The sequence below is a fragment of the Coniophora puteana genome (assembly GCF_000271625.1).
Source record: "Coniophora puteana RWD-64-598 SS2 unplaced genomic scaffold CONPUscaffold_5, whole genome shotgun sequence".
NCBI lineage: Eukaryota > Fungi > Basidiomycota > Agaricomycetes > Boletales > Coniophoraceae > Coniophora > Coniophora puteana.
The window spans coordinates 2097741-2121384 of record NW_006913057.1 but is presented as its reverse complement, the minus strand read 5'-3'; the positions used below and the strand labels follow the sequence as shown (position 1 = coordinate 2121384).

General features: G+C 52.0%; 13 protein-coding genes across 13 annotated transcripts; 6 read left to right on the top strand and 7 right to left on the bottom strand.

The window, feature by feature from the left end:
• Positions 1 to 454: 454 nt before the first annotated feature.
• Positions 455 to 1482, top strand: CONPUDRAFT_54268 (uncharacterized protein; the record flags this gene model as incomplete). Its single annotated transcript, XM_007769185.1, has 2 exons — positions 455 to 1205; positions 1259 to 1482. Coding segments are annotated over 2 exons (975 nt in total), but the record flags the coding sequence as incomplete, so codon positions are not given.
• An 18-nt stretch (positions 1483 to 1500) lies between these two features.
• On the bottom strand, positions 1501 to 3192 carry CONPUDRAFT_123215 (Mob1 phocein). The gene is made up of 9 exons (XM_007769867.1): positions 3088 to 3192; positions 2944 to 3031; positions 2816 to 2888; positions 2685 to 2752; positions 2609 to 2634; positions 2417 to 2550; positions 2240 to 2359; positions 2129 to 2175; positions 1501 to 2076 (listed from the first exon to the last, which is right to left on the bottom strand). The coding sequence occupies exons 1-9, from the start codon at positions 3105 to 3107 to the stop codon at positions 1996 to 1998; spliced, it is 657 nt and encodes a 218-aa protein (XP_007768057.1). The 5' UTR covers positions 3108 to 3192; the 3' UTR covers positions 1501 to 1995.
• A 308-nt stretch (positions 3193 to 3500) lies between these two features.
• Positions 3501 to 4693, top strand: CONPUDRAFT_81856 (ThiJ PfpI domain-containing protein). The gene is made up of 7 exons (XM_007769537.1): positions 3501 to 3594; positions 3657 to 3776; positions 3829 to 4005; positions 4064 to 4110; positions 4166 to 4268; positions 4330 to 4404; positions 4456 to 4693. The coding sequence occupies exons 1-7, from the start codon at positions 3532 to 3534 to the stop codon at positions 4555 to 4557; spliced, it is 687 nt and encodes a 228-aa protein (XP_007767727.1). The 5' UTR covers positions 3501 to 3531; the 3' UTR covers positions 4558 to 4693.
• A 435-nt stretch (positions 4694 to 5128) lies between these two features.
• CONPUDRAFT_54082 (RNA-binding domain-containing protein) lies at positions 5129 to 5648 on the bottom strand (the record flags this gene model as incomplete). Its single annotated transcript, XM_007769170.1, has 2 exons — positions 5129 to 5356; positions 5412 to 5648. 2 exons carry the CDS (start codon positions 5646 to 5648, stop codon positions 5129 to 5131), a joined length of 465 nt encoding a protein of 154 aa, XP_007767360.1.
• A 372-nt stretch (positions 5649 to 6020) lies between these two features.
• CONPUDRAFT_54054 (longevity-assurance protein) lies at positions 6021 to 7280 on the top strand (the record flags this gene model as incomplete). Its single annotated transcript, XM_007769165.1, has 4 exons — positions 6021 to 6503; positions 6557 to 6847; positions 6902 to 7129; positions 7179 to 7280. 4 exons carry the CDS (start codon positions 6021 to 6023, stop codon positions 7278 to 7280), a joined length of 1104 nt encoding a protein of 367 aa, XP_007767355.1.
• Positions 7281 to 7611: 331 nt separating this feature from the next.
• Positions 7612 to 8548, top strand: CONPUDRAFT_89786 (vacuolar-sorting protein SNF7; the record flags this gene model as incomplete). The annotated part of the gene is made up of 5 exons (XM_007769866.1): positions 7612 to 7792; positions 7867 to 8044; positions 8139 to 8250; positions 8306 to 8414; positions 8478 to 8548. 5 exons carry the CDS (start codon positions 7612 to 7614, stop codon positions 8546 to 8548), a joined length of 651 nt encoding a protein of 216 aa, XP_007768056.1.
• A 323-nt stretch (positions 8549 to 8871) lies between these two features.
• Positions 8872 to 9558, bottom strand: CONPUDRAFT_54570 (NLI interacting factor; the record flags this gene model as incomplete). The annotated part of the gene is made up of 4 exons (XM_007769210.1): positions 8872 to 9014; positions 9075 to 9189; positions 9242 to 9358; positions 9412 to 9558. The coding sequence occupies 4 exons, from the start codon at positions 9556 to 9558 to the stop codon at positions 8872 to 8874; spliced, it is 522 nt and encodes a 173-aa protein (XP_007767400.1).
• Positions 9559 to 11752: 2194 nt separating this feature from the next.
• On the bottom strand, positions 11753 to 13027 carry CONPUDRAFT_153246 (uncharacterized protein; the record flags this gene model as incomplete). Its single annotated transcript, XM_007769865.1, has 3 exons — positions 11753 to 12290; positions 12351 to 12554; positions 12600 to 13027. 3 exons carry the CDS (start codon positions 13025 to 13027, stop codon positions 11753 to 11755), a joined length of 1170 nt encoding a protein of 389 aa, XP_007768055.1.
• Positions 13028 to 13213: 186 nt separating this feature from the next.
• Positions 13214 to 14632, bottom strand: CONPUDRAFT_81851 (uncharacterized protein). Its single transcript, XM_007769531.1, has 5 exons — positions 14262 to 14632; positions 14170 to 14186; positions 13833 to 14040; positions 13680 to 13760; positions 13214 to 13565 (listed from the first exon to the last, which is right to left on the bottom strand). The coding sequence occupies exons 2-5, from the start codon at positions 14184 to 14186 to the stop codon at positions 13365 to 13367; spliced, it is 507 nt and encodes a 168-aa protein (XP_007767721.1). The 5' UTR covers positions 14262 to 14632; the 3' UTR covers positions 13214 to 13364.
• A 942-nt stretch (positions 14633 to 15574) lies between these two features.
• On the top strand, positions 15575 to 16992 carry CONPUDRAFT_123202 (amidohydrolase 2; the record flags this gene model as incomplete). Its single annotated transcript, XM_007769864.1, has 4 exons — positions 15575 to 15832; positions 15893 to 15957; positions 16029 to 16452; positions 16522 to 16992. The coding sequence occupies exons 1-4, from the start codon at positions 15590 to 15592 to the stop codon at positions 16990 to 16992; spliced, it is 1203 nt and encodes a 400-aa protein (XP_007768054.1). The 5' UTR covers positions 15575 to 15589.
• Positions 16993 to 17017: 25 nt separating this feature from the next.
• CONPUDRAFT_123197 (nicotinate-nucleotide diphosphorylase) lies at positions 17018 to 18377 on the bottom strand. Its single transcript, XM_007769863.1, has 5 exons — positions 18115 to 18377; positions 17851 to 17991; positions 17727 to 17803; positions 17287 to 17655; positions 17018 to 17236 (listed from the first exon to the last, which is right to left on the bottom strand). The coding sequence occupies exons 1-5, from the start codon at positions 18324 to 18326 to the stop codon at positions 17154 to 17156; spliced, it is 882 nt and encodes a 293-aa protein (XP_007768053.1). The 5' UTR covers positions 18327 to 18377; the 3' UTR covers positions 17018 to 17153.
• Positions 18378 to 18910: 533 nt separating this feature from the next.
• On the bottom strand, positions 18911 to 21507 carry CONPUDRAFT_103424 (uncharacterized protein). The gene is made up of 7 exons (XM_007769862.1): positions 21254 to 21507; positions 21031 to 21199; positions 20475 to 20975; positions 19995 to 20422; positions 19424 to 19931; positions 19127 to 19368; positions 18911 to 19073 (listed from the first exon to the last, which is right to left on the bottom strand). The coding sequence occupies exons 1-4, from the start codon at positions 21400 to 21402 to the stop codon at positions 20024 to 20026; spliced, it is 1218 nt and encodes a 405-aa protein (XP_007768052.1). The 5' UTR covers positions 21403 to 21507; the 3' UTR covers positions 18911 to 19073; positions 19127 to 19368; positions 19424 to 19931; positions 19995 to 20023.
• A 58-nt stretch (positions 21508 to 21565) lies between these two features.
• Positions 21566 to 23590, top strand: CONPUDRAFT_81849 (uncharacterized protein). Its single transcript, XM_007769528.1, has 5 exons — positions 21566 to 21807; positions 21859 to 22337; positions 22397 to 22602; positions 22661 to 23492; positions 23557 to 23590. The coding sequence occupies exons 1-4, from the start codon at positions 21605 to 21607 to the stop codon at positions 22664 to 22666; spliced, it is 894 nt and encodes a 297-aa protein (XP_007767718.1). The 5' UTR covers positions 21566 to 21604; the 3' UTR covers positions 22667 to 23492; positions 23557 to 23590.
• Positions 23591 to 23644: the final 54 nt, after the last annotated feature.

The following is a 23644-nucleotide window of genomic DNA, read 5'->3' as shown; positions in this document are numbered from 1 at the left end:
TGCAGGTTGGTTACTGCATTGGATAAAGGGGACGATGCTGAGTTTGGATTCGGAGAGGCAAGTCGAGGTGGCACCGGTGATCTCAAGCTAGGAAATTATTAGATTCCGTTGTTGGTTCCGAATTCCCTCCTCTCTCCCACTTGGCCCACTCTCGCCCATTGTCTCAGCCACACGCATGACCCCCTAAGTCTGCGCATTCATTCACGACCTCCTTTCTTTTCTTTCTTTTTCCTTTCACCATCTCGTCCTCCCCATATTTCGACATGACCGCCAACGCAGACACAACAGACTGGGACTTCGTCCTGCAATTCGTCTCAGAGCCCATGGACTTTGACCAGCCTGCTCCAGGCAAGCCCGTCGCCGGACGCGCTAACGCGGCTCCTTCCCAAGTACCGACACCTCCTGTGAGTTTCTCTGAAGCTTTATCTACCCACCATACTTAAACCATGTCTAGGATTCCTTCACAGCATCTCCGGTCGACGACGCATCCGCCGACGATGGCAACACTCTTGTTTCCGTATCGACTACATTCTTCCCTGGCGCCCAGATCCATACACTCCCTCCTGATCTTGTCCTTCTTTCGTCTGATTCTGTCTTCTTCTACGTCCAGTCAGCCACCCTGTTCGGCGCATCCTCTAACGCATTCAATGGTCTACTACCACCATCGCAGAAACAGAAAAATAACGACATGGGTCCAGTAGTCATGCTTACCGAACCTTCGGCGGTCCTCAACGTCGTACTGCACACGGTTTATGACATGTCGTGCTCACATTATGCGCCCTCGTTCGAGTCCTTATCGGCAGCAGTAACCGCATTGGCCAAGTACGGTCTCTCTGTGAACAAGTTCATCGCTCTGTCAACGCCTTTATATTCTCTCCTTCTATCGCACGCCCCCTTGTACCCACTTGAGCTCTATGCCTTGGCCGCCAAGCATGATCTTTACGATCTCGCCGTTCCGACCTCGTCGCACCTTCTTTCGTTCTCTCTCGCATCTCTCACCGATGATATGGCAGATAGAATTGGTCCGAGATACCTCAAGCGGCTATTTTTCTTGCACTTTGGCCGCTCGGATGCCTTGAAACGTCTGCTTTTGCCACCCCCACATCCTCATGCGCCCACTACAACATGTGACTTTGAGGACCAGAAGCGGCTCACACGGGCATGGGCACTTGCATCGGCTTACCTCGCATGGGATGCAAGGCCAGGTAAGCATAAAATCCCGTGACTGGCGTTACAGCATCCTTATGCTTGCCTTCAGATCTGTCGACAAGCACAATGGAGTCGGCTCTTGCTCCTTTGGGGGAGCAACTAGCTTGCAACCTTTGTCGAACTGGTCTGGCAGAGCGAATAAAAACTCTGATCGTGCAATGGTCTGTAGTTAAAGTGAGTACATCCAGTTTTTACGTCACTCTATGTTCTAACGAATATCAAAGCGTACCATTTGATGGCTTAACCCTATCCATCAAGTTTACTTTACCTTGACTCCCATTTTTACCCTTCACCTACATATTCCAAATTTGAATCCCTACCGCGCCGTCTCCATTCTCTGTGATCGACTCCATACATGCACAAGGACTCGCAGGTTTTTAGACGATCGTGCACTATCCATTCCCATTCAATTATTCTGCATTCACGATGTACTACCATATCACGCATTCGACCTCAATAATGGCCCTTTCTACATCACGGGCAGTTTCGTAAAAGTGTCCCCATTTTCGTTGAGCGCTGAGCCTATTTTCTCACCAGAGTTCATCAAACACGACATGTACTCATATCCTTGCATTTTAGTTTTGCCCATACGTCTGTTAGTTAAACACGAGCACCTCCTGATGTATCATATCCATAATAACCACACACGCAGTTCCTTGGTCGTGTTCACCTCGAGCCATTTTTCGCTTGGGTATACCGACGAAATCGTTCGCTGTATCATATCAACACGAGGCAAATAGACAGTTCACGTAGGTACAGAAGGATGTAGGTACTAGTTGGTCCCATTCACCGAGCCTTATCCTCTGCCAGAATTGCATCGTTGAGCTCGTCAAGGGGCGCTAGCTCCTTTTTGTCAACGAGATCAAACTGGGACACGATATCTTTAATTTTCAGCCGATGTAAGCTTGTGATGTCGCACCTCGTGGATAAACAGGAAGAAATGTCTGTAGCTGGTGTTCAGGTGGGCTAAAGTAGATCGGTCAGAATTCTACGATCCACGACTCCTTATGAAACCAATCAGGTGGCCGACCTTCTATTCCGAGCGCGCATATTTGGTCAAAGTGGTTGCTGTAAATGTGAGCGTAGATCCTGAATAGCCGTCGGAATATGGTGCGAACTGTGTCGCGGAAATTCTTGGGGAATGGAACGCCTGGAGGACCGGTCGCCGGTCAGGGGGGATGAGACATTATATAAGAATGTACTGTACCGATCCTGTTGGGGAAGACGGTTTCATCGTCGAGTATGTTTTGCGCCCAGTTCATCAGGGCGTCTACATATTCAGGGGCTGGCAGCTTTGCTGGTCTCTTGTACTTGGCAGAGTCTTCCCAGAGGTACTCATACCTAAGGTGAAGTCACTCATGAGTACACAAAATCTCACCTCAGAACGAGACATGCGCACCGTGGACCAGCGGTCATCATCGGGCACTGCATAATGGCGTTAGAGAAGTACTGGAGGCAATCATGTCACGGCACACCTCTTGTGGCGTACAAAACTCTGTGACTGTTCCGTATAGCATGTTCAAATGGTTGAAGAAGTCGACCGCTGAGAATCCACGAGGTCAGTTGTCGCCGATCGCGATGGTGAACTAAGTAGTTGATGTCTCACCATGCACGGCCAACCATTCGTTGAGATCTTCGCCCTCGGGAAGCTGTACTGCCAGTCGCAAGTTGCCTGATCCCTTCATAAGCCGTTAGAAACGCATGACAGTCGTTTTCATTATATGCTCGGCGTACAAGAGTCGCCTCTGCATACTTGCGTAGCTGGTACTGTTTGGTGCCCTCAGGAACGTCCTTCCTTGGCTTGAATGTGCGAGTCTTTCCACTGCAAAGCGCGTGTGTCAGAGAATGGTAATACGGGAGAAAGTAGAGAAAACTAGCAGTCCAAAGAAAGAAGACATATCGTTGCTTGCTGGCGATTGAGATGGCGGAAGTGCTGGTCGGCGATGAGTTGTAGTTCGTTAATCAGTTGATGGCTTCCCCAAGCAATGAGTCTGGTCGCGTCGTCGCCGTCGGGCCGCGGCTACTCCCAAAAGCGGCCAATCGAGGACAAACTCCGAGGCCTCTCCCAGCCCTGAGAGCTCCGAGAACGGACAAACCGTCACTAAAATCTCACTGATGAACTGGTGACGGGACCTATGAGGTTGGGCGGTAATTGTAGAGCGCACGACTATGGCTACATGATGTCACTGCATGAATAATCCAAAGGATGTGCATGCATGTCGTGCCTAACTCCCAGTCGCAGGCGGTATAAAGAGAACCTACTTCAAATGTATACCTAATACGTCCTACCATCGACGATATCACCATCTGCTACTCAGCATCATGACCAAGAAAGTTCTATTTGTTCTCACTTCCTGCGACAAGACCTTGACCGGGGCTCAGACTGTGAGTATTGGGCAAGGTCCAATCAAAAGTCCGAAAGTTGTCTCTGATACTCCTGTGCAAAGGGCTGGTATCTGCCAGAAGCTGTCCACCCCTTCAACGTCCTCGCAGCCGCCCACGGTGTCGAGATCGACTTTGCTGCACCCAAGGGACCTAATCCCCCTGTCGATGAGGGCAGTGTAAAGGTACAGTGCCGCGCAGCAACGTTAACACTACTGCCACTTATTCAATTATCAGAACTTCCCGGATGATGCTGGGTTTTTGAGCGCAGCATCGCCCAAGAGCAAACTTGAAAGCACCAAGAAGCTCTCAGCCGTCGAGGCCAGCGATTACGATGCTGTCTTCTACGTCGGCGGTCACGGACCTATGATTGATCTCTCCGTGGATGAGGACAACGCCAAATTGTTGGAAGACGTACGCGTGTTTCGATCATCTTTGCAATTGATAAGGTAGTTGAACATGTTTCATCCAGTTTTACAAATCCAACAAAATTGTGGCCGCTGTTTGCCATGGGCCAGGGTGAGATGACCAAAGATCAAGTAAGTAGCCGGAGTATTGCTTACATTAAGGATAGGGCCCTGGTCAAAGCCAAACTGGATAACGGAGACTCTATCCTGAAGGGCAAGAACGTCACTGGCTTCTCGAACGTCGAAGAAGAGCAGGTCGGCAAAGTAAAGGTTAGCGACTTCTTTTACCAATCTTAGGAACAAGAAGGCTTAAGAAAGCGGGCGATACTAGGATATACCCTTCCTTCTGGAAACCAGATTGAAGGAGCTCGGTGGCAAGTTTACTGCCGCCGCCGAGCCATGGGGGGTACGTTTCAAACAAGCAGAGTAAAATTCACCATTACTAACGGAGTGACAGACTCACGTTGTCATTGACAATGGAGGAAAACTGATTACGGGTCAAAACCCCGCCTCGGCGCAGCTGGTAGGTGAAAAGATTTTAGAGGCGTTGAAAGCATAAATTGTAAACCCAAGAACAATTGTAAGATTAGTATTTGCGATGGAACAACTGGAGAATTTGAATCCGTGGGGTCTGTTGTATGGAGTCGCGGCGTGTTATCCTCAGAGGAAATATGAATTTCACATGTGCACCTTCCAAGACTCGTTGAGAACGAGCAGTCAATGGTAACTTAAGTAGTTCGAACTTAGATGTGGTTCACTGACGGGGTCTTCTGCGGTCAATTGCGTGAGACGCGATTACAGCACATGCTAGTCAGGAAATGCTGGATAAAAGTGGCGGCTATACTGATGTACTTTTAGCTGAAGTTGGCAGTTCTTCAAACAAATGGGACGCTGACAGCGATTGCTACATAGTAGCTCTATTGCACACCTCGCTTATAAAACGCCTTTGTGCCAAGGTATGACCATGTGGATGGGTCGGGAAGGATATACATCCTCCCTCGCACGGGAAGTGAAGGTAACGCGGGGTTTGCGGGTGGCTTATGACTATAAGGGAATGCCATGAGGTCGAACGGGCGCTGCCAGAAACATTCAGAGACGCACGACAAGGAAGAGGGCACGCTCGGCGCTCTTCATGAATCGTCGTCCTCGTCAATCTCCATTTCCACGCCATCGTCATTATCGTCATCCTCTGCCTTTTCCCGTTTGCGTTGACGTTCGCCATCAGTGGCACCATCCTCGAGTTGGCGTTTCGCGGCCAGCGCAGGATTATTTTGTGCGTGCAGAGAATTTGGTGGCACAAAGTCAGGATCTTCCTTTCTCAAGGTAGCGTACGACTTCTCCTTTGCGTATGCAATTCGCTGAAGCACGAGAAATTCGGCAAAGTTCAAAGCAGGCAAGGTGAGATCGACTCACGAGAGGTTTGTCATAGAAAACCATGCCCTCGCACGCGCGCATAGCAGTTGTTGCGGAGGCAAGATCGGAGAAGACTAAAAAGGCCTGGCCGCGCATCTTGGGGCCCTTGGACGCGACAACGTCGATAAGTTTGCCATGGGTGGTGAAGAGGGCATAGAGCTGGATGCGAAGCTCTTCCTTGTTGACCTTGTCATTAAGGTTGTTGATGTAGAGCGTCGGACTGGGCTGGACCGCCATCGAAGAAACAGCAGTAGGCAGCCTGAGCAAGGTGGCTAGCTGCTTGAGCCTTGCCGAGTTGCACGGAGAGGGGGAGGAGCGCAAAAGGAAGGATATTCGCACGATAAGCTTGGGATACTTGCCCAAACACGTTCTTGCTCGTTGGAATATTAATGGTTCCCCGTGGAACGAGAAGTCTAAACGACGACTGAAATTTTTGACCCCCCGCCGTTCCTTGCCCCCTCTGGTCGACACGTCCACGTTACGCGTCTTGTCACCCCTGCGCCACCGTTACACCCACCTCCTTCTTTTCTCGCAGGTTCTGGCCTTTTTGTGACCAGGGTATCCCGTATCCTGCTTGCATCCTTCCCTTAACGACTTATACCCTCCGTCATGGACCACTTCCAAACGCCAGAGTGGCTCCCGTCCTTCCTCGTTCCCTTTGTTTCACTCTCACACCCAACCGACGCTCCGACGATTACCGACTCGTTCCACGACAACGCGTACTACAACACCGGTATCCTAGATGGCTGCCTCATCATATCATGCATCGCCATAATGGCTATATTACGCGACGCGACGCGTATATACATATTGGAACCCTTCGCCCGATGGGTTCTCATTCGCGACTGGAGACGGCGGGCCCAGAAGAACAAGTCCGTGACAAACGGCACCGCTAACGGTGCTAATGGCTCTTTGTCAAAAATCCACAACGGCAACGCGAATGGGCATTCAAAAACTGCCAACGGCAATGGTGTACATGCACCATCGCGTCCTTCACCCAAGGAAACGCGTCAGATTAACAGGAGCGTCGTCAGGTTTGCGGAGCAAGGCTGGTCCACGATATACTATACGCTGCAAGCCTGTTTTGGAATCGTGAGTTACGCGTACTTGGCCGCCTTTCCATTCCTCTCATTCGTGGCTCTCAGTATGTCCATATCAACCTGCCGACAGCCACATGGCAAACAAAATACCTCTGGGCTGAATACCCCCATGTGCCTCTTGCCGGCACTGTGAAGCTTTACTACCTCACCCAGACCGCATTTTACTCGCATCAGATTCTTATTCTCAACGCTGAAGCGCACCGGAAAGACCACGTTCAAATGATGACCCACCATATTATTACCGTTATTCTGATGGTGGCTAGCTACTTCTCCAACTTCACCCGCGTCGGATGCCTGATCATGGTCCTTATGGATTGGTGTGACATCTGGCTTCCGGTGAGTAAGATAATGTTATGTCGAAGGCGCATGTACTGACCAGAATGACACTAGCTTGCGAAAATGCTACGTTACATCAGACTGTTCACGCTCTGCGACATCACCTTTATCTTTTTCCTCTTCTCGTGGTTTATCACGCGCCATTACCTCTTTATTCGCGTTATCCTCTCCGCTTACTACGAAGCTCCTGGCCTGATTCGTGGTGACTGGAATCCTCTGATTGGTCATTACTACTCGCCGCCGACGCACCAGGTGTTCGTGCTCTTTCTCGTATCGCTTCAGGTAGGATTGACGTTTCACTTGTTTTACTCCATCTCTGAGTATTCTGCAGGTCATTCAAGTGCTTTGGACTTGGATGATCTCTCGAGTGGCGTGGGGTGTCATCACAGGCAAAAATGCAGAGGACAGTCGAAGCGATGACGAGGGCAGGTGAGTAGTTGGGGTTTGCTTCCTATGATTGCTGCTAAGAGCTGTTTTAAAGTGACGGCGAGAAGAAAGACCGGTGAGGGGAGAATGACTTATCTGGTGGCAACTGTAGATGATAGCGGGATGCTTAGTATTCAGCTTTTAATGTTGGTTTATATACACATACGTTTTAGACGCGCAGGCACTTACCACACTGACTTCCTAATCAGGGAGTGTCATAGGTGCTGCATTTGGCCCTTGGCGCTCTCTCACTTGCTGCACTCGTTCCCCACTGTACACATTACCCTATACCTCACTCCCCTCGTCCCTCACTGTATACGACCTAGACGAATACAAGCATGATGGCGAGCTTCATGAGCTACTTTGGTGGCCGCCGCGACACTAAGCAGGCCGCCCGTGACGCCATCGTCGGTCTCAGACAGCAGCTGCAGCTGATCGAGAAGAAGGAAGAGCACCTCCAACGCAAGGTCGAGGAGGAGCTCAAGAAAGCACGCGCCAATGCTGTCTCAAATAAGCCATGTACGGTGACGCTCCCTCTCCCCTCGTCATTTGGCGTGTGCTCTGACCCATCGCCCGTTGCTCGCCGTGCGCAGTGGCCACGCAGGCGCTGCGGCGGAAGAAGGCGCACGAGACCGAGATCGACCGCCTCGCGGGCACGCGGCTGCAGCTGGAGATGCAGATAAACACGCTTGAATCCGCCAACCTCAATGCGGAGACGATGGCCGCCATGAAGAAGGCGTCGGACGCGCTTGGGGTTATCCACCGCGGCATGTGCGTCATATCGCCTCCCATTCATCTCCGCTTCGCTGACGAAATTACGCTGAACTCGCTACTAACACCTTTGGTTATCATTCTGTTGGAACAGGGACACGGCAAAGGTCGAGGATACCATGGCCCAGATCCACGAGCAGAGAGAAATCGCGAACGAGATAGCGGACGCGATATCGAACCCTATGAACGGCAACGAGCTAGACGAGGTGCGCACCGGATCCTGCGTCCAGCGCTGCGGCGCAGGTCTGACAATTCCCGTAGGACGAGCTCAACAGAGAACTTGGCGACCTCGAACAGGAGGTGCTAGACGAGCGGCTCGCTGGCGCAGATCACGTACCGTTGCATATTCCCCCAGGCGCCGTCAAAGAGAGTACGTCATTACTGTTATTCTGGCTTCTTCTGCCGCGTCTTCATTGATCTATCCCCCACACAGCTCCTCAACCTGTCGCAGAGGAAGATGAAGAGGCAGAGCTCAAGCGGCTACAAGCAGAACTTGCCATGTAATTCTATATATATAATATTTCCTTTCATCACTGCTGCTTGTCCCCGTCCAGGTTTGTCTCTCCCATCCTTTCATGCCCCTTAAGTAGTCTCTTTGTTACATTAACACATTTGAATGACTCTGTCAGCGTTATATAGTATACAGGGAAGGAGTATTAAATTAGTTGCTAAGGATCTTGTGCTTGCGTGCATTACTTGTGAGTTATTGCGAATGGATCAAGATGCATGCTCAATGAATATATAACGACCATCGGAAACCAAACATCAGCCCGAAGCTATTCTATGCTCTTGAACAGTCCTGCTTGCCCGAGCTCCAGTGTCGAGCGTCATGATAAAAGCGAAAACCCGCGGAGACCGAGCACCCTGCGAACATCCTTCGTGAACCGAAGGGAATCCAGGACGGGAAGCAAGTCCAGAAGTGCTTCATCCGATGGGTCATGCGTCCAGCCCTCAATGGGAATACCGTTTGCTGCGGGAAATCAGCTCAATCAGCTTGGAAGCCCATCAGATTATGGATGCTCTCGCGTACCTTCATTGATACTGTAGCTGATGGGAGAATTATCGATCAGGCAAACGCGGGAAAGGTCCTCTTCGATGAGAGAAAGGTCTTTAATGTATGATCCATTGGAGAGCACCGTACAAGACTATGCGGCAATTTAGCTCTTGTGTGCACCCCAAGGAAAAGGAGGAGCATACCTCTCTGAATAACCGCTTCGCAAGTATACCACGTCCAGCATCTAACCAGTCTATGACAGGGTCCGCATACTCTTGCATGGACGCCGTGAAAATGACCAGAGTGTACCATCCAGAGACCTGTATGCATGCATCAGCCAGTGTCCGACTCACACACATGGGCTTCGACTGACCTTGCGCAAAAAATAGTCCACAAACGGCCGTTTATATACGTGATATAGCGTGCTGCGTCCTCCCAAGTACACCTCGACGGTGTGCCCTTTGTTGCGCTGGCGGAAGCTGCCAAATCCAAGCCACCCAAACCCTGAACTGTGATGCATAGGCCGAGATGTCGAGTGAATGAGCGTCTCATCAAGATCGAGCACAAGGGTCTTCGGGAAATGAAACGGTGACTGACGCGCCGGGCCTGGACCCGGTGTGGACGAGCGGGACGATTCGTCGCCCTGCGAGCCCGCGCGGAAAGAGGGCGGGAGTACGCGATATGGTGGACGGGATGCGAAGCGAGGAGTGACGGCTCCCGAGCCGAGCTTCGGCTCCAGCTTTGGGGGTTGGAGTAACGAGGTATCTGAGCTGCTAGATGGAAAGGGTATCGGTGGTATCGATCCATCGTCGCCGTGTATCGCTGAACTGCTGCTGCCGGCCTTCTCGTCGTCCACACCGAGGATCACGCTCACCTGCACGTCTGGGGCGAGCTCTTTCTCCTTGCCCTTGCGGGAGACAGCCCTGGGGCTGATGGCGTGAGTGAGGGACGCCCACGTCGCGCATACGGTATTCCAAACCACGACGAGCACGCGCACGAGGAACATGCGCCGGAGCGCACTCCGCAGGCGCAGACGACGCTTTGAGAGCTGTGGAGGCTGGCCTGACTGCTCCGAAGCCGCGAGCACGGGCCCAGTGTGGCGGGCGGCAGGCTTTGGCTTGGCTGGGGAGGGCGGTCGCGATGATGGAGGCATGGCAAATTTAAGGAGGAAGCCCGAAGGAGAGGAAAGCGAGCGCTTTACTTTGGGAGTGTACCCGTTTGGGTGAAGGGTGCTGCTGCTGCTGGCAGTATCACTGTCATCATCGGGAGGAGGCATGTCGCGGTGTGAAGACTTGGAGGACCAGGAAGAAGTGCGCTTGAGGCCACGGAAAGAGCGAAAGTTCGTGTCACGATTGCGGGCATGGATGAAAGATGCATGCTCAGTTGTCGGGGTCGAAGGAGGGGCAGAAGGAGAGGCCAGGACATCGAACTGGCGGGATATGTAGGTGAGAGTGTTCATCCGTGGGCTATGGCAAGAATAGTCGCATCGAGGAGGAGACAGACACGGCAGACACGCGAAGACGGACAACAGCCACAGGCGGGTGCTGGACTGGGCTGGACTGAGGCTAGGCTGAGCTGGGCTAGCACGGAGCAGACAGTGAGCAGGACCGAGGGACAACCAACCGGACGCGCGACGATATCCTCTCCAGGTAATATAATACTAATACTAATAGACCTGTCACGCTACATATTAACGGCCATTCCAAAACACGCCACCCTCCCGCTTGACTAAATCAGAATCACTCAGACGCCCCTGTACCTCCGACAGGCAAACGTGGGCCTTCCTCACATGCTCACTGGCATTACGCTCAATCGATTGCTCGCATGCGCGCACCATCTCCTCCGGGAAAATCAACTGCCCAGGCCAATATTTATCGCAATCTACATCTCTCTTGAAATGAAGGCCCCTCGAAAAGCACACGTTGTGGCAGCATGCACGGCAACTTGTATTCAAAGTCACCTACGAGAACCAGCTACCACGTTCGATTTGAGGAGCACTCGGCCAGAAGCAGCTCTCCCGCCGATCTTCGATGAGCAATATCTGCTTATATTCCATCCGATAACCGGATAACCCATAGGCAACGGTATGGCTCGCAACTACTCTTTTTGACTTGAAAGCAACAACAAATGCGTACAAGACGCCCGAAAGTTACGTTGATCTGCAACGGTATCGCGGAATTCAATGCGCTTAGTTCCCATCTTACGTCAAGGCCGTGTTTCAGAATCAGACATGATTAAATATTCTACCATTAACTGGGCGTCCGCGTTATCTTGATTAGACCCATGCCCCACATAAGTACAGTCCGAGTAATGAAGGTATAAAAATCAGCAGGCGACCTGAAGACCGGGGTTTAAGAGCAACCACTGTAAAAAGTGCAGCATAACAAAGCGTCGTGTACAGCTGAAGACGAAGATGGAGAAATGAAAAATGGGCCGAAGATATGTAATAAAGTCCAGCAGCATATATGGATGCCAATGAGAAGGGGCGCGCGGTATTGCAGGATGTCAGCCTTTGTAGCAATGCAGTGACGTACAAACATGCTATCAGACCAACGGATCATTTCATACTGCAGTGCTAGAGGATATTGAATAAGTGGTGAATCAAACACCGTGTATAATTACAGAAAGAACGATAGAAAGGGTGAACAACGCGGTTACCATTACATCACCAGAGAGAAAATGTAACGCATTTTGCTGTTGTTTTAGGCGATAGCCTACAAAGCCAATCCAGAGGAAACCGAAGATTGATGTTTGACAGAAGGACGCAATGCAGCGGGAACCAAGCTATCAGGTGTAGCTGGTGAAGTCGGACCATCATAGGGATTCGCTAGCTGAGCATTTGGCGGGAAACCAATTCCGTACTGTTGGGGTGCATACACCGGCTGACCGTAATATGCTAGTCCGTCGCCAACGTCGACATTCATGTGCATATGTTGCATCGGAGGCTGACGAGCGTACGCCTGCGGGGGATACATGTGCGCTGACTGCGCACGGCCAGGCCCGTATGCCGGGCGAGGGTATTCCATACTTTCATCTTCCGGTTCATGCTCTGGCGAGCTGTTGCGAGTGATTTGGGGAGAGAAAGGTCGCTTCTTTTCGTCAAAGAAAAGCTGGTCATCATCAAAGTCGCGACGAGAGCTGCGACGACGAGCCCAGCACATGCCGCAGCCGATCAGGCATGCGATTGCAAGAATGCCAGCGGCACTGAAAGTGCCTGCGACTAGCCCCTTGTTATCAAAGAAGCTCTTGTTGCTATTGGCGAATTTAATCATTAGTGTGATAACGTAGCAAACTACAGAACAATTGGCGAACCTTCCAGAAGAGTTGGTCGAAGTGGGTGAACTAGATACAATACCGCCAGAGGGAGCACCGTTAGCGGCCTGTGTGTTTGAACCTTGCGCACCCTGATTGCCCTGGGAAACGGCTGCAACCGAGGATTGGGGAGCAGTGCTTCCACTGGCGGGTGAAGAGACAGAAGGTGACGCCTGCGACGGTGAGCTGTTGATGGGAAAAGGACTAAGACTACAAAGATAAGTAGGCTAGAAGGAGACATGAACTTACGAGGCCTGACTCTGCGTAGATGCGCTCGGTGAAGCAGTCGACTGTTGGCTAGAGGAAGGCGCTGAAGAAGCCGGCGGAGAGGACGAAGAGGGAGTAAACTGCTGCGGCGGGGGAGACGGAGTACTCTGCTGTTGCTGCTGGGAAGAAGAGGATGCAGGAAGACTGACTGACGAGGCCGCGGCCGATGAAGCAGGGAACTGAGGAGGACTCGTAGAAGACGGCGAAGAAGCTACCGTGCTTGAAGGGCTCAATGCTAGACCCGAAAGATTGATACCGCTGGGGTTTACAGCTTGGAGGGCGGCAAAGCTGTCCGCGCGTCGACGATGGGACCAAAGAGAACGATGGTTTTCAGCATTAACCTGGGAAGAGAGCGACAGGGTGATCAGGAAGGTGGTGTAAACGAATGTGGTAAACGAGCGATGATGCATCCTTGCGTCCTTCTGCGACCTGGCTCAAGAGCCAGCGACGGGGAGGGAGAAAAGATGGAGAGTGGTCGAGGGGGTATGAGAGATGGAGAAAAGCGACGGTTCGCACTGGGAGCGGGGACATCTTGTTGGAATTCAAACTTGAATAGAATAGACCCAGCATCTTTGTTTCTCGTTTTTCCTCCCCTGGAATTCATAGCCGTCGTAACGACATCCGATCGTCCAAATATAGTTTTGCTATTGCCTTATTTGACAATCACTTCGGGCCTAGAGCCCGCTTCTTCCTTTGTTCCTGACTAAATCCTGAATACCAAGGACCCAAGGAGAATTCCAGAAGCCTTCAAGACAGCCGCGGATGACGCCGCCGCGGCGACAGACCGTATTCGCGCAAGAACGCCTCGCTCGTCTCCCGTTGCCCGACGCTCGACAACTCGATCACGATCTGCTCAAGCCTGTTGCTGTCCAGCTGCGCAATGATCTGTGCCTCCGTCTCCACTTCTCCCCCTCGCATCCTCAACCGATTCGCAACAAACTCCTGAGACTGAGACATCCGAACCGAGCGACATGAAAGGGCCAGGCAGGCCATCAGCGCAGCGAATCGTCCCTTCAATTTCAGCCCTCGAAAGCCAAACAAACCATAGAATAACACTCTTACACGTTCGCTCAATGTCCGCCACACCTCCCACGTTAGGCCTACTGGCGTCCATATATGCGCCCCAATGTAGAACCATTTCCCCTGTTGACGAAATAACATTCATGCGGATTCATCAGCATCCTTTTTATGATGCCCTAGCAGACAAATCCTCACTGTTCGGCTGTGCCAAAAGAACGTGTGGAGAGCAGTACCTCCGGGACGATCCTGGATGTATTGCTCCATCCTCGCGTTCAGGTCGGACGTGCCCCAGTCGATCAGATGCGATCCGTCGGGTCCTTCCAGCGTGAATGGATTGCCGACGAATGCGACCTCACCCTCAATATACACGTTCAAACCCGAGTTTCCCTGGCCGTACTTAAGGCTGCCGAGCCAATAGTGACCGTCATCCAAACAGCATTTGCGAGAGCAACCAAAGGGTAGAAGTCGACAGAAGGAGCCAGAGAACAGCGATCAGTCAAAGTAGCTTCTTTAGGAGTAAATGAGGGCGCACGTCTCGAGTTGATCCATCTATGTTGCGTATGAGGACCAATGATGATGATTCGTCAACAGAACTGTGTAGACGGTTGCAGGTAAGATACGAACCACGTCTTGAGAAAGTCGCAGGCGAGACCGCAGCTGATCACAAGTTAACGCGCGCGCCTGCACCTCCGACGAACGAGGCGCGTGGACGAGAACCCGCCAGTCACTCTCTTCGCCTTGGTCATCACGCCCTCCATGTACTGACACATCAAGCGAAGGAGGGGCGCTCGCGCTGACGAGTGACGATGCTGGAGTCGGTATAGGTGCCGCACGAGAGCTAGTGCGACTCCCCGTGGTCCTGGGAGAAGGTACTCCCCCAACTTGGGGGCTGCGCTGTGCAGCTGCTCGAACATGAGGTTGAGGTGCTGGAGTGCGCACTGAGTTCGAGGAATGCCTAGTGTTTGAAGTTCGCCCAGGGCTCGATGGCACGGCTGTCGGGGTGCCGGACGGGTGAGGACGAGGACGGGGCGTGCGGTTCGCACTGTCCCGTCCATTTAGTATGCTGTTAGTGGCTGACCTGTTGCTACGGACAGAAGGGGAATCCAACGCGTCAAGAGCGCGTTCATGGAGCGGCCGTTCATCTCTGAGGACCAACGTGCCAGCATCGGGCGAGTGCTGAGCCTCTTGTCCCTAGACATAAACTCGTCAGCCTCAAGAGTAATACGGGAGTGGAAACTATGGCGAACCCGCCGGTCGTCAATAAGGTCGCGTATGACTCGCCGTGCATTACGGAGTTTACGCCTCTGTGCTTGGCCTGATTCGGCATCGAGGTCCAGATGCCTGACGTGCTCTTCTAGATCATTGACGCGTACTTCCAACGCAGTGATCTGGCGGCCATGCGTGGTGCGCTCGTTCGTGACCTGCCTCGCGACGCGTTCGTGTGTGCGCGTGACATGGGCGGAGAGGTTGCGGAGCTGTAGAAAACAGTCACGACATGTGAAATCATGGCTTGGGCTTGCCACTAGTAAACGGGGCGCACCTCGTCAAGGACATCAACGCTGCTGGACGAACGCCTGCTAGACCGTCGCGCAGAGGATGCCAGCGAGGCCATTCGCAGGTGCGAACCAGAGGTGGTCAGATAGACAGCGTGTAAGAAAGAACACTGGTGTTGCTGTAGCTCACTTGGGCGGATCGTAACCGCCCTCAGTGTCCGCTATCACTTTACGTGAACTCGGGTCTTGAACCCACTGAGAACTCATTCCCGTTATTCGCTGCCTCAGACCTTCGCAGGCAGTCTATTGTTTAGCGCGCTCTCCTATCGATCGATCCTCCATGGCTATGTTGAGGCAAAAAAAAAAAAAAAAAGATCCTCCATGGCTAATCTGGTGCGAGGCGCCACCCAGGCCATTGGCAGACAGTTATCCCGAACGACGCCAGCAAGCAGGAAATCCATGTCTTCGGCCCCTCTTTTTGAATTTATCACTGCTATTGCAGGGGAAGCAGTGTCTTCAGCCTTTGAAGACGCTCCCCTGGTGGATGTGCACACCCATGTCTATCTTCCCCGCTACGCCGACGCTCTACGCGCACGCAAAGACGCCCCTCGCATTGCATCTCTCGACATCGGTGGTCGAACAGAAGAGCGACTACTCATACTAGACGGCGAGCCAGCTGCGGGCAGGCCAGTCGGCCCTCAGGTACGGCATGCATCACGTCAAAGTGTCCAAGTTGGTGGATGGCTCATGCAAGGTGGGTAGTACTGGGACCGTGAAGAGAAGCTCAAGTTTATGAGGCGGCACAACATTGATGTGTCCATAGTCAGGTCAGCTTTGTCTCCTCCCTACCTTTTGATCCCTTCAGTGCTGACAGTAACGCACGCCACGCTCACTCTAGCCTTGCCAACCCCTGGCTAGACTTCTTGTCCCCTGATGAAGCTATCCGTCTCGCAAACGATTTAAACGTCGACATGGACGCCTATTGTGCTGGCTCTCCGATCGCCGACGGTCTTCCGTCCCTCCGCACCTTGTATGGTTTCGGTGTCCTTCCTCTCGCTCCTCAAGTCCCCGTCTCCGCGATTGTGGACGCAGTCCGCACACTGAAGAATCTTCCCAATGTTCGCGGCGTAATCATGGGCACCCGCGGCGTCGGCGCAGGGCTCGATGACAACACGCTTGAGCCACTCTGGGAGGCGATCCAGGCATCCGGCCTCGTCGTATTTATCCATCCTCACTATGGTGTGGACAGCACCGCGTTTGGACCCCGCGACAATGGCCACGTCCTTCCTCTTGCGCTTGGGTTCCCGTTCGAGACGACTATCGTGCGTGTCTCATTTTCTCCGCAGCCACTTTCCTTTGCATGCTAACCTTTATATTTCTTCGTTTGTTAGGCTGCCTCCCGCCTCATTCTTGCCGGGGTTCTCGATCGCTATCCCGACCTCAAACTGCTCCTTGCTCATTCAGGCGGGGCTCTTCCTGCTCTCTCCTCTCGACTCGCTTCCTGCGTTGCTCATGATCCCATTGTCTCTACGCGGTTAAAGCACGACGCACGCTTTTACCTTGGAAAACTCTACTATGACGCCGTCGCTTACGGGCCTGACGAGCTTTCTCTTGCTGCCGCAGTCGTCGGCCGTGCACATAAGTATAGCGAATCTGGAGGTTCATACGATGCTGAAAAGGCTAGTAGACAACTATTATTTGGAACAGACCATCCATTCTTCCCGCCTCTAGAGGAGACCCAGCGTTGGCGTAGTGTAGACGAGAATTTAGCCGCCATACAAGAGGCTCAAGGGCTCGGTGTAACAGCAAAGGACGAGGTGCGCGGGCGGAATGCGCTTAGACTCTTCGATCTCATCTCGTGAGGCACAACTGCATAATATAGTGCGTGATTTATATCCAGCTTTGTAGCATCATGGATCCAGTGTTATCTATAAACAGTGCTTTACCATTCGAACATAGATATGCATAAAAAGTTGGCAGATCAGATGCGCCTGCCGGCCGCGAAAACCTTCTCCGTGCCTGCTTACTCCGACATTTGGATCTTGAGGCTGTAGTCGATGTGCTGTACGGACTGGTGCACCGCACTTGTGCTTAGGATGTCAATTTCTGGACGCCGGTTAGTGCCCTTGCGATATAAAAAGACACACAGCAGGTACCTGGTATCGCACGCTCGCACAAGTTCGCCTCCGTAATGTTCCCGCTTGACTCAAAAAGGAACGAACGCTTGCCCGCCCACTTCTTCTTGAGGCGCCGCGCTGCGCCGGCAAGGGCATCGCCTTCCATATTATCAAGCATCACGACGTCGGCCCCTGCCTCGATAGCTTCGTCTGCCTCTTCTTCAGAACGCACCTCAACATCGAGGAGCAGACTGAAGCCGCCGACTGCACGGGCAGCATTGATAGCGGCGGTGATCGAGCCGCATGACCAGATGTGATTGTCTTTGAGCATGATCATACTCGAAAGATCGTGCCTGTGGGGATCGATGCCGCCGACAATCATGCCGTACTTCTCGACCAGGCGGAATCCTACATAGAGCATATGCCACCGAGTCTTGAGCATGCTAGATGACCCAGCAAAGAACAAAGGTAAAACAAACCTGGGGTCGTCTTGCGTGTGCCAGCGATGATACCCCTGTACCCATGACCGGTCGCAATATCCTTGATGCGCATGGACCTATGAAGGATGGAACTCAGACTTAACACGATAGAGATTGCACTGACTTGGTCGCGATGCCACTACACCGCGCGAGAAGGTTGAGCGCGACGCGCTCTCCGAGTAGTAGCTGTCTGACTGGACCGCGGACGGTTGCAACGTGATAAATGGGTTCGAAAATTGCACCCTCTTCCAGAAGCCACTCAACCCTTTCCAATGTCAACCAGGGGTAATGAGATGACAAAGATGTAGCAAGTTATCGAGCCAGGAGGAGGAGTCGTTAACCTTACATGTCAGGGAAAAAAGAATGGGTAGAGAGAGATAAAACTCACGAGCATCCAAGCTGTGCAAAGATTTCTGTGACAAAGGGACGACCGGCGAGGACGGCAGGCGTCTTCCCCTTCCCAAGAAGGTGGGCCTCCCGCTCGACCTCTCCCACAACGTATCCTCCGTAATCGAATGAAGGAGTATCTTCTGCGAGCCACGCCGTAACCTGAGACTTCCAGCTCGTTGGAAGGAGATGCTCGAACGAATGAGTTGGCATCGTTTGGTGTAGTGAAGTGCAGCGTGATCTAAAAGCAAACCGGAGAACGACTAAGCAGCCGGGGGATGGAGAAGAAAGGGGCTTTCACGGAACCGGCCCGAGAACGAATCTAAGGATAATCAGATGAGCTATCTTTCAACCAAATGAGGGGAGCTTCCAAGTTTAAGAATATTATTACCAATTGTAATCTCTTGATTCACAAGCGCTCGAGTTGTATAACTTCGTATAATAATTAAAGGCTATCGAGCAAGCTTTTCATTCATTGGATTTTGTCATATTACCGACCGATTGAAGGGATTTGTCATGACCATAATCATGCTAAAAAGGAATGGAAGTAATGGATGCAATATTCGTTATATGAAGATGGTGTGTACATAAATGCGTTATGGACAATGTGAATTGCGGCGAGTAGTTATCCGATGCTGGGTATAATGCGTGAAGAAATGAATGAATCCGTATGGTAAAAAGAGCATTCCTCTCGAGCTCAACGATGGCCAACCAAGGCCAACCATACACCTAATAGATAATACCACCAACGGCGTGGTTAAAGAGATAGAGTAGCGGGATTGAGGGGATGATTAAATGACCGATGATAAGAAGAGTAGAGCAAGCGAGGCAGCAGCTAGTGTGAACACCCTGGGACATTCACCTGCAACTGATCGAGCAGCACTGAAAAAGGGCGCATCCACCGCCGAGCCACCATCCTGATACGGGGAATTGTTGGTAGGCAATGCTCCTGTAGCATAACTGGAATAGACATCAGCAACGCAGTCGATATAACACATACAAAATATACTGACGGATCGGGGATAGGTACAGTCCCGGTAGGGAGTCTAGAGAGAGTAGAGGTTGAATCAAAGATGTCGAAATAATCCGATTGTGCAATAACGATGTCGATGTTTATGTCGTCAGGGGTCAAATTGATCCTAAATCCAGAGCCAGCCGGCCACCCGCCAGTAGGAGGGCCACAGCTGATCTGGCCAAGGGTAGTGTCAACAACAGTGGCCAGCACTGCATCACTAAAAGGCATGATTGAAATGTTCTGCGAAAGCGTCGTGAGATACATGTCTTGTAAGACCTTTGTGTATACAACGTACTGCGTTTGTAAGAACGACCGTAAAGTTGGAAGGATCGGTGGAAGCCCACTGCCACTTGAAGATGTTGGGACCTGATGTTGTCCATCCCTGGGATGGGCTGGGCGAAGTCACCTCGTAAGCCAGCGAGGATCCAGCGAAGGCAACGACAGCAAAAGCAATGGCTTTGAACATCGTGATCCGTTGGCTTGTGTGTGTGGGGAAGTAGAAAGTAGTGAGGGCTGAGAAGTGCTCAGAGGCCAAGCTTTAAACCTTCCACGAGCAATAGGAGTGAAGAGGAGTAAGGCCAACCAGAACTCCTAAGGGTTTCGAAAAACATCACGAAACCCCCCTAAGCTTCCCACGGATAGGGCATTCCAATATGAATGCATTCGCCACTAGTGGTTTCAGGGACGTTGGCATGCAGTTGGCCGACTCCTCGGCGAATAAGCCTGCCGTCGGGTAAGTTTCATGATGTCCGGGATCGTTTAGACGGTCGCCAACCATTGTCTTGTACAATACGGAAAGTGAGCTGAACACCAACGCGAAGCCTCATGTTCATCAAGATACCATTACATGCATGTAAAGTACTCACCACCTCACAGTCGCCTATGCTGTCCTTTATTACGACCTCTCTATGAACGAGCTCTCGACATCCATCCACAAGTCTTTCTGAGCCCAAACCCCAGCAACTGCTGCAAACACCATCCAGCATGACCCCTCATCAATTGTGGCCCCTTTTTGTTTCCGAGGTGTTTGCGCAATGGTTTCCGTCAGAAGTTCAGGGTGCTCCGAGGACGTTTCAACTGCGGAGAACATCTCTTTGATCAGAGATATACAGCCGCGGGCGAGGCTGCGAAGGTGGCTCATGTCATCGGCCTGCACATAGTCGTCAATTTTTGCCAGGAGAGCAAACATCCAACGACCGTGGCTTGGCGTGATAATCGTCGACGGGTCATTTGGTTTTTCCAGTCGTAGATTGATCCAATGGGCAAAGTACATGAGTAGATGGACTGCTATTCGCTACAGCGATTTTGCGTCAGCGGAGAAAGTTTTGACGATCATCCATGCTTACATGGTCTATACGACGGAGCAAGGCATGCGTTGGTTCTGGTGGAGACAATCCCAACTTCTCAGGGGTGTCGTGGGTCAAGGCCGAGGGCTGATGGCACTGGCTTGGGTCTGACATCGTTGGCGATGTACTCCTTGTCTCAGACATGATGCCTGCAGAAACATCCAGGGGCGGAGGGGTGCCGTTTGGCGTTGGTAAGGAGTCCATGGGGTCGTTCTTGAACGCAAGCTCTGCCTCCCCCTCCCCGTTTATCTGCCAAACTTCTGAAGGGGGAACCGTCCCGGCCTCTCCTTGAGGCATCCACGACTCCTCAAGGAAATGACGAACTGCTTGGTCCTTCTTTTGACCTGACATTTGCTTCTTAGATCTCTTGGCTGGATTCCATTCGTCGTGGGGGCGACCAGCAAGGAACTTCCACCAGAGGTCGCGCTCCTTTTTGTCAGGCATGAGCTTCTGTGAGGAAGCAATCTCAAGTTGGACATGGTTGGTTGGTTGGACAATGTTCTATGGATCAGATTCAGCTTATGAAAGGGGTACATGATTGCAGGAACGTAAGTACCTTTCGGAAGTATTGGAAGTGCTTCAGAAATTGGGACCGCCATTCTTCGCTGGGGAGGGTCAGGGTGATGAGAGGCGTTTCCGGCGGCTCCTGTTTGACAGGAGCATGCGCTGGGACTTCGTAAGGGTTCGCCACGCGTGTGACGTTGGGTAGGCGACGAGCATCGCGTCTATAAGTGCAGCTTGAGCGTACACTCACCCTTGCGTCTCGGATGAAAATCTACCTGACTGTGAATAGATATTGCATACCATCCATAGGTTCATTGCTGTAATTCTCTGGGAGACGGGCAACAGGCAGAATTTGTCGGCCGAACGAAGGCTCGTCTTCGTCAGAGTCTTCGGTATCCTGCCACTTGCGTTTGTGGGCCGACATGATATGTTTGAAGATTCACCGTGGTGCCGCAACTGAAGCGTTGATCACCAATTACGGCGCGTCACGACTCGCCATTTCTCTTCTCGCAGATCAGACGAGCGTGAGAACTTGATCTCGGCCTCTTCTCCGGTTATGCCACCTCCCTTAAAATCAGTGACTCTGTCAAACGCATTTTATCTCTCGCTCATGACGTTTCCCTACAATGGCTACTGACCAAAAGGACGCGACTGAACCTACTTCAGAAGATGACATTGACACTGAGACTCTCCAGGCGCAGATAGACATGTCTATGTCGTTAGTCCATGATGTCGTTGCGTCATGGATGTCTCCCTCCGACCGTGTCCGTCTCGGCCGAGCTTCTGACCCTAAGCGGTTGGTGGACGAGCAACTGCGTCGGCCAGCTAGGTGAAGCACCACAATTCTGAACCCATCCTTTCGTGCTCTTATGCGGAGAAGGCTCGGAGTAGGTGCTTCTACCCCGGAGCTCGTGCAGGCATCACGGGAGGCGAACAAGTTGCGCCATCAGCTCCTAAACAAAGGAAAGAAACGGACTCGAGAAGAAGAGGCTCCTGCGCAAACAGTAGTTATGTCTGACAGCGACGAAGAAATGGCCAAGGGGGAAATCGGGTCGAAAAAGCAAATCAAAGTGGACCCATTTGCGCGCAAAGAGAAGAAGAAACATTTAGCGTCAGTGGAGCAAAACGGCACCAATGTAACAAAGTCTACCTCCCGGGCAAACTCTGATGATATGGAAGTTGATCCTCCCCTTACCAATGGTAGTGGCTCTGCACCGCTGCCAGCCCCAAATGTGGATGCTGTATTCAGCCCGACGAAGAAGAAAAAGCGGAAGCAAAGTGCACAGGATCTAGGAACACCACATCCTCCTGGTGAACTGAATCCTATGGCCTCCCCTGATACAGTTGGCAGCATGTCAAGTAAGTCCCGCAAGTTCCTTCCTCTCCAAGATGCTAAGCTCATTAATTGTTCGTTGCAGGAACACCGGTTGATGAACACGAATCTTCCGGCTTCCCCGCCTCTCAAAGTAGCTCACCTGCCCGACCCGCTACCCATATGAGCCTACTTAACCTTGGCGGGCCGGTGGGGGTATCCGGGCAGGATGCTAACGCAAATTCTGAATCTAAGAAAAAACGCAAGAGGCGTAAGAAGAAGAAACATGGCACATCTACTGGCGGCCAACCGGTACGTACAGTGCCAACCCCACGTTGTCTCAGGATCCGCTGAAGCTCTTCACATCTAGGAATGAATCCAAGGTGATCTACTGTAGCTCTATTCTCCCATTACTCTACCCTTCGAGGACATCATTTCCGATCGCGCTAGATCTCGATACCATTATGGCCGTAAGTGTCTTTTCATAACTATCATATTTAGGAAGTATTGCTCAAGAGTGCCAGCACGCCTAGCAAGGTACAGCTACATGTACAACGATTATCTAAGTATGTAAATCCAGGTGTCCGCTGAGAATATATATGCCGCAAGACAATAAGCTTAATGCCCAGGAAGAGGCGAGAATCCAAATCCTCACTCCAACTCTACTTCCGCGATGACCGTGACTGTGTGGTATCACGTCTGGTGAGCCCTCCGTTCGGCGCGTTGCTCCGTGTGCTTGGACGTCTGCTAGGAGGGTTCCGCGTGCTAGATCTCCTGACTGGAGGAGGTCTATTCATGCTACCTTGCCTTGAAGGCGGTTTGTTCATAGTGCCTTGTCTTGACGGCGGCTTGTTCATGCTGGTCTGCCGGGATGGATGTGTCCTCGTCGATGCTGAGCGATGCAAGTTGCTGTCCTTGGTAGTAGACCGCTGAGAAGAAGTGCGCTTGGCCACGGAAGGTCGGCTAGACTGTTTCTTCCCAAGGCCGAAGAGAGAGAGTCCGCCGGAGGACTCGTATGTGCCTTTGCGTTTGGCCTTACGCTGAGCAGCAAACTTGCGTGCAGCTTTGGCCTCGTGTATCTCACGTATGCCCTCTCGTCGTAGCTTCTCATTCCCCGAGAAAGTGGCACGCCATTTGACGAGCCATCCATGAAGTTGAGAGGGCTTCGGCTTGCTCCGGCGGCGACCGTCAGAGTGGTAATGCTGGTGACGTGATGCGAGACTGTAGTCAGCAAAGGATCGGTCTGAAGCTGCGGCAGTCGCTTACAGAGGTCTTCCACTCGACTTCGAGCATGCTGTCTACACGAATGCAATGAAAAAGAAGAAGAAAGAAGGGCTGCGAAGGGCTTAGAAAC

Excerpts from the sequence above, each read along its gene's own strand:
- CONPUDRAFT_123215 (XM_007769867.1), bottom strand. The coding sequence starts at position 3,107 with ATGTCTTCTTTCTTTGGACT. Across the intron at positions 2,635-2,684 it reads AGTTTTGTACGCCACAAGAG|TGCCCGATGATGACCGCTGG; the intron begins GTGTGCCGTGAC and ends GCCATTATGCAG. Across the intron at positions 2,551-2,608 it reads ATGATGACCGCTGGTCCACG|GTATGAGTACCTCTGGGAAG; the intron begins GTGCGCATGTCT and ends ACTTCACCTTAG.
- CONPUDRAFT_81849 (XM_007769528.1), top strand. The coding sequence starts at position 21,605 with ATGGCTACTGACCAAAAGGACGCGACTGAACCTACTTCAGAAGATGAC. Across the intron at positions 21,808-21,858 it reads CAACTGCGTCGGCCAGCTAG|GCTCGGAGTAGGTGCTTCTA; the intron begins GTGAAGCACCAC and ends TATGCGGAGAAG. Across the intron at positions 22,338-22,396 it reads TACAGTTGGCAGCATGTCAA|GAACACCGGTTGATGAACAC; the intron begins GTAAGTCCCGCA and ends TGTTCGTTGCAG.
- CONPUDRAFT_103424 (XM_007769862.1), bottom strand. The coding sequence starts at position 21,402 with ATGTCGGCCCACAAACGCAAGTGGCAGGATACCGAAGACTCTGACGAA. Across the intron at positions 21,200-21,253 it reads CAATATCTATTCACAGTCAG|ACGCGATGCTCGTCGCCTAC; the intron begins GTAGATTTTCAT and ends CTGCACTTATAG. Across the intron at positions 20,976-21,030 it reads ACTTCCAATACTTCCGAAAG|AACATTGTCCAACCAACCAA; the intron begins GTACTTACGTTC and ends TCTGATCCATAG.
- CONPUDRAFT_81851 (XM_007769531.1), bottom strand. Across the intron at positions 13,761-13,832 it reads TCTTTTGGCACAGCCGAACA|GGGAAATGGTTCTACATTGG; the intron begins GTGAGGATTTGT and ends TTTCGTCAACAG. Across the intron at positions 13,566-13,679 it reads GGCGGACATTGAGCGAACGT|TCTCAGGAGTTTGTTGCGAA; the intron begins GTAAGAGTGTTA and ends CGGATGTCTCAG.
- CONPUDRAFT_81856 (XM_007769537.1), top strand. The coding sequence starts at position 3,532 with ATGACCAAGAAAGTTCTATTTGTTCTCACTTCCTGCGACAAGACCTTG. Across the intron at positions 3,777-3,828 it reads TCGATGAGGGCAGTGTAAAG|AACTTCCCGGATGATGCTGG; the intron begins GTACAGTGCCGC and ends TTCAATTATCAG. Across the intron at positions 4,111-4,165 it reads GCTGTTTGCCATGGGCCAGG|GGCCCTGGTCAAAGCCAAAC; the intron begins GTGAGATGACCA and ends CATTAAGGATAG.
- CONPUDRAFT_123197 (XM_007769863.1), bottom strand. The coding sequence starts at position 18,326 with ATGCCAACTCATTCGTTCGAGCATCTCCTTCCAACGAGCTGGAAGTCT. Across the intron at positions 17,804-17,850 it reads TGTAGTGGCATCGCGACCAA|GTCCATGCGCATCAAGGATA; the intron begins GTCAGTGCAATC and ends CATCCTTCATAG. Across the intron at positions 17,237-17,286 it reads GTGCGAGCGTGCGATACCAG|AAATTGACATCCTAAGCACA; the intron begins GTACCTGCTGTG and ends ACCGGCGTCCAG.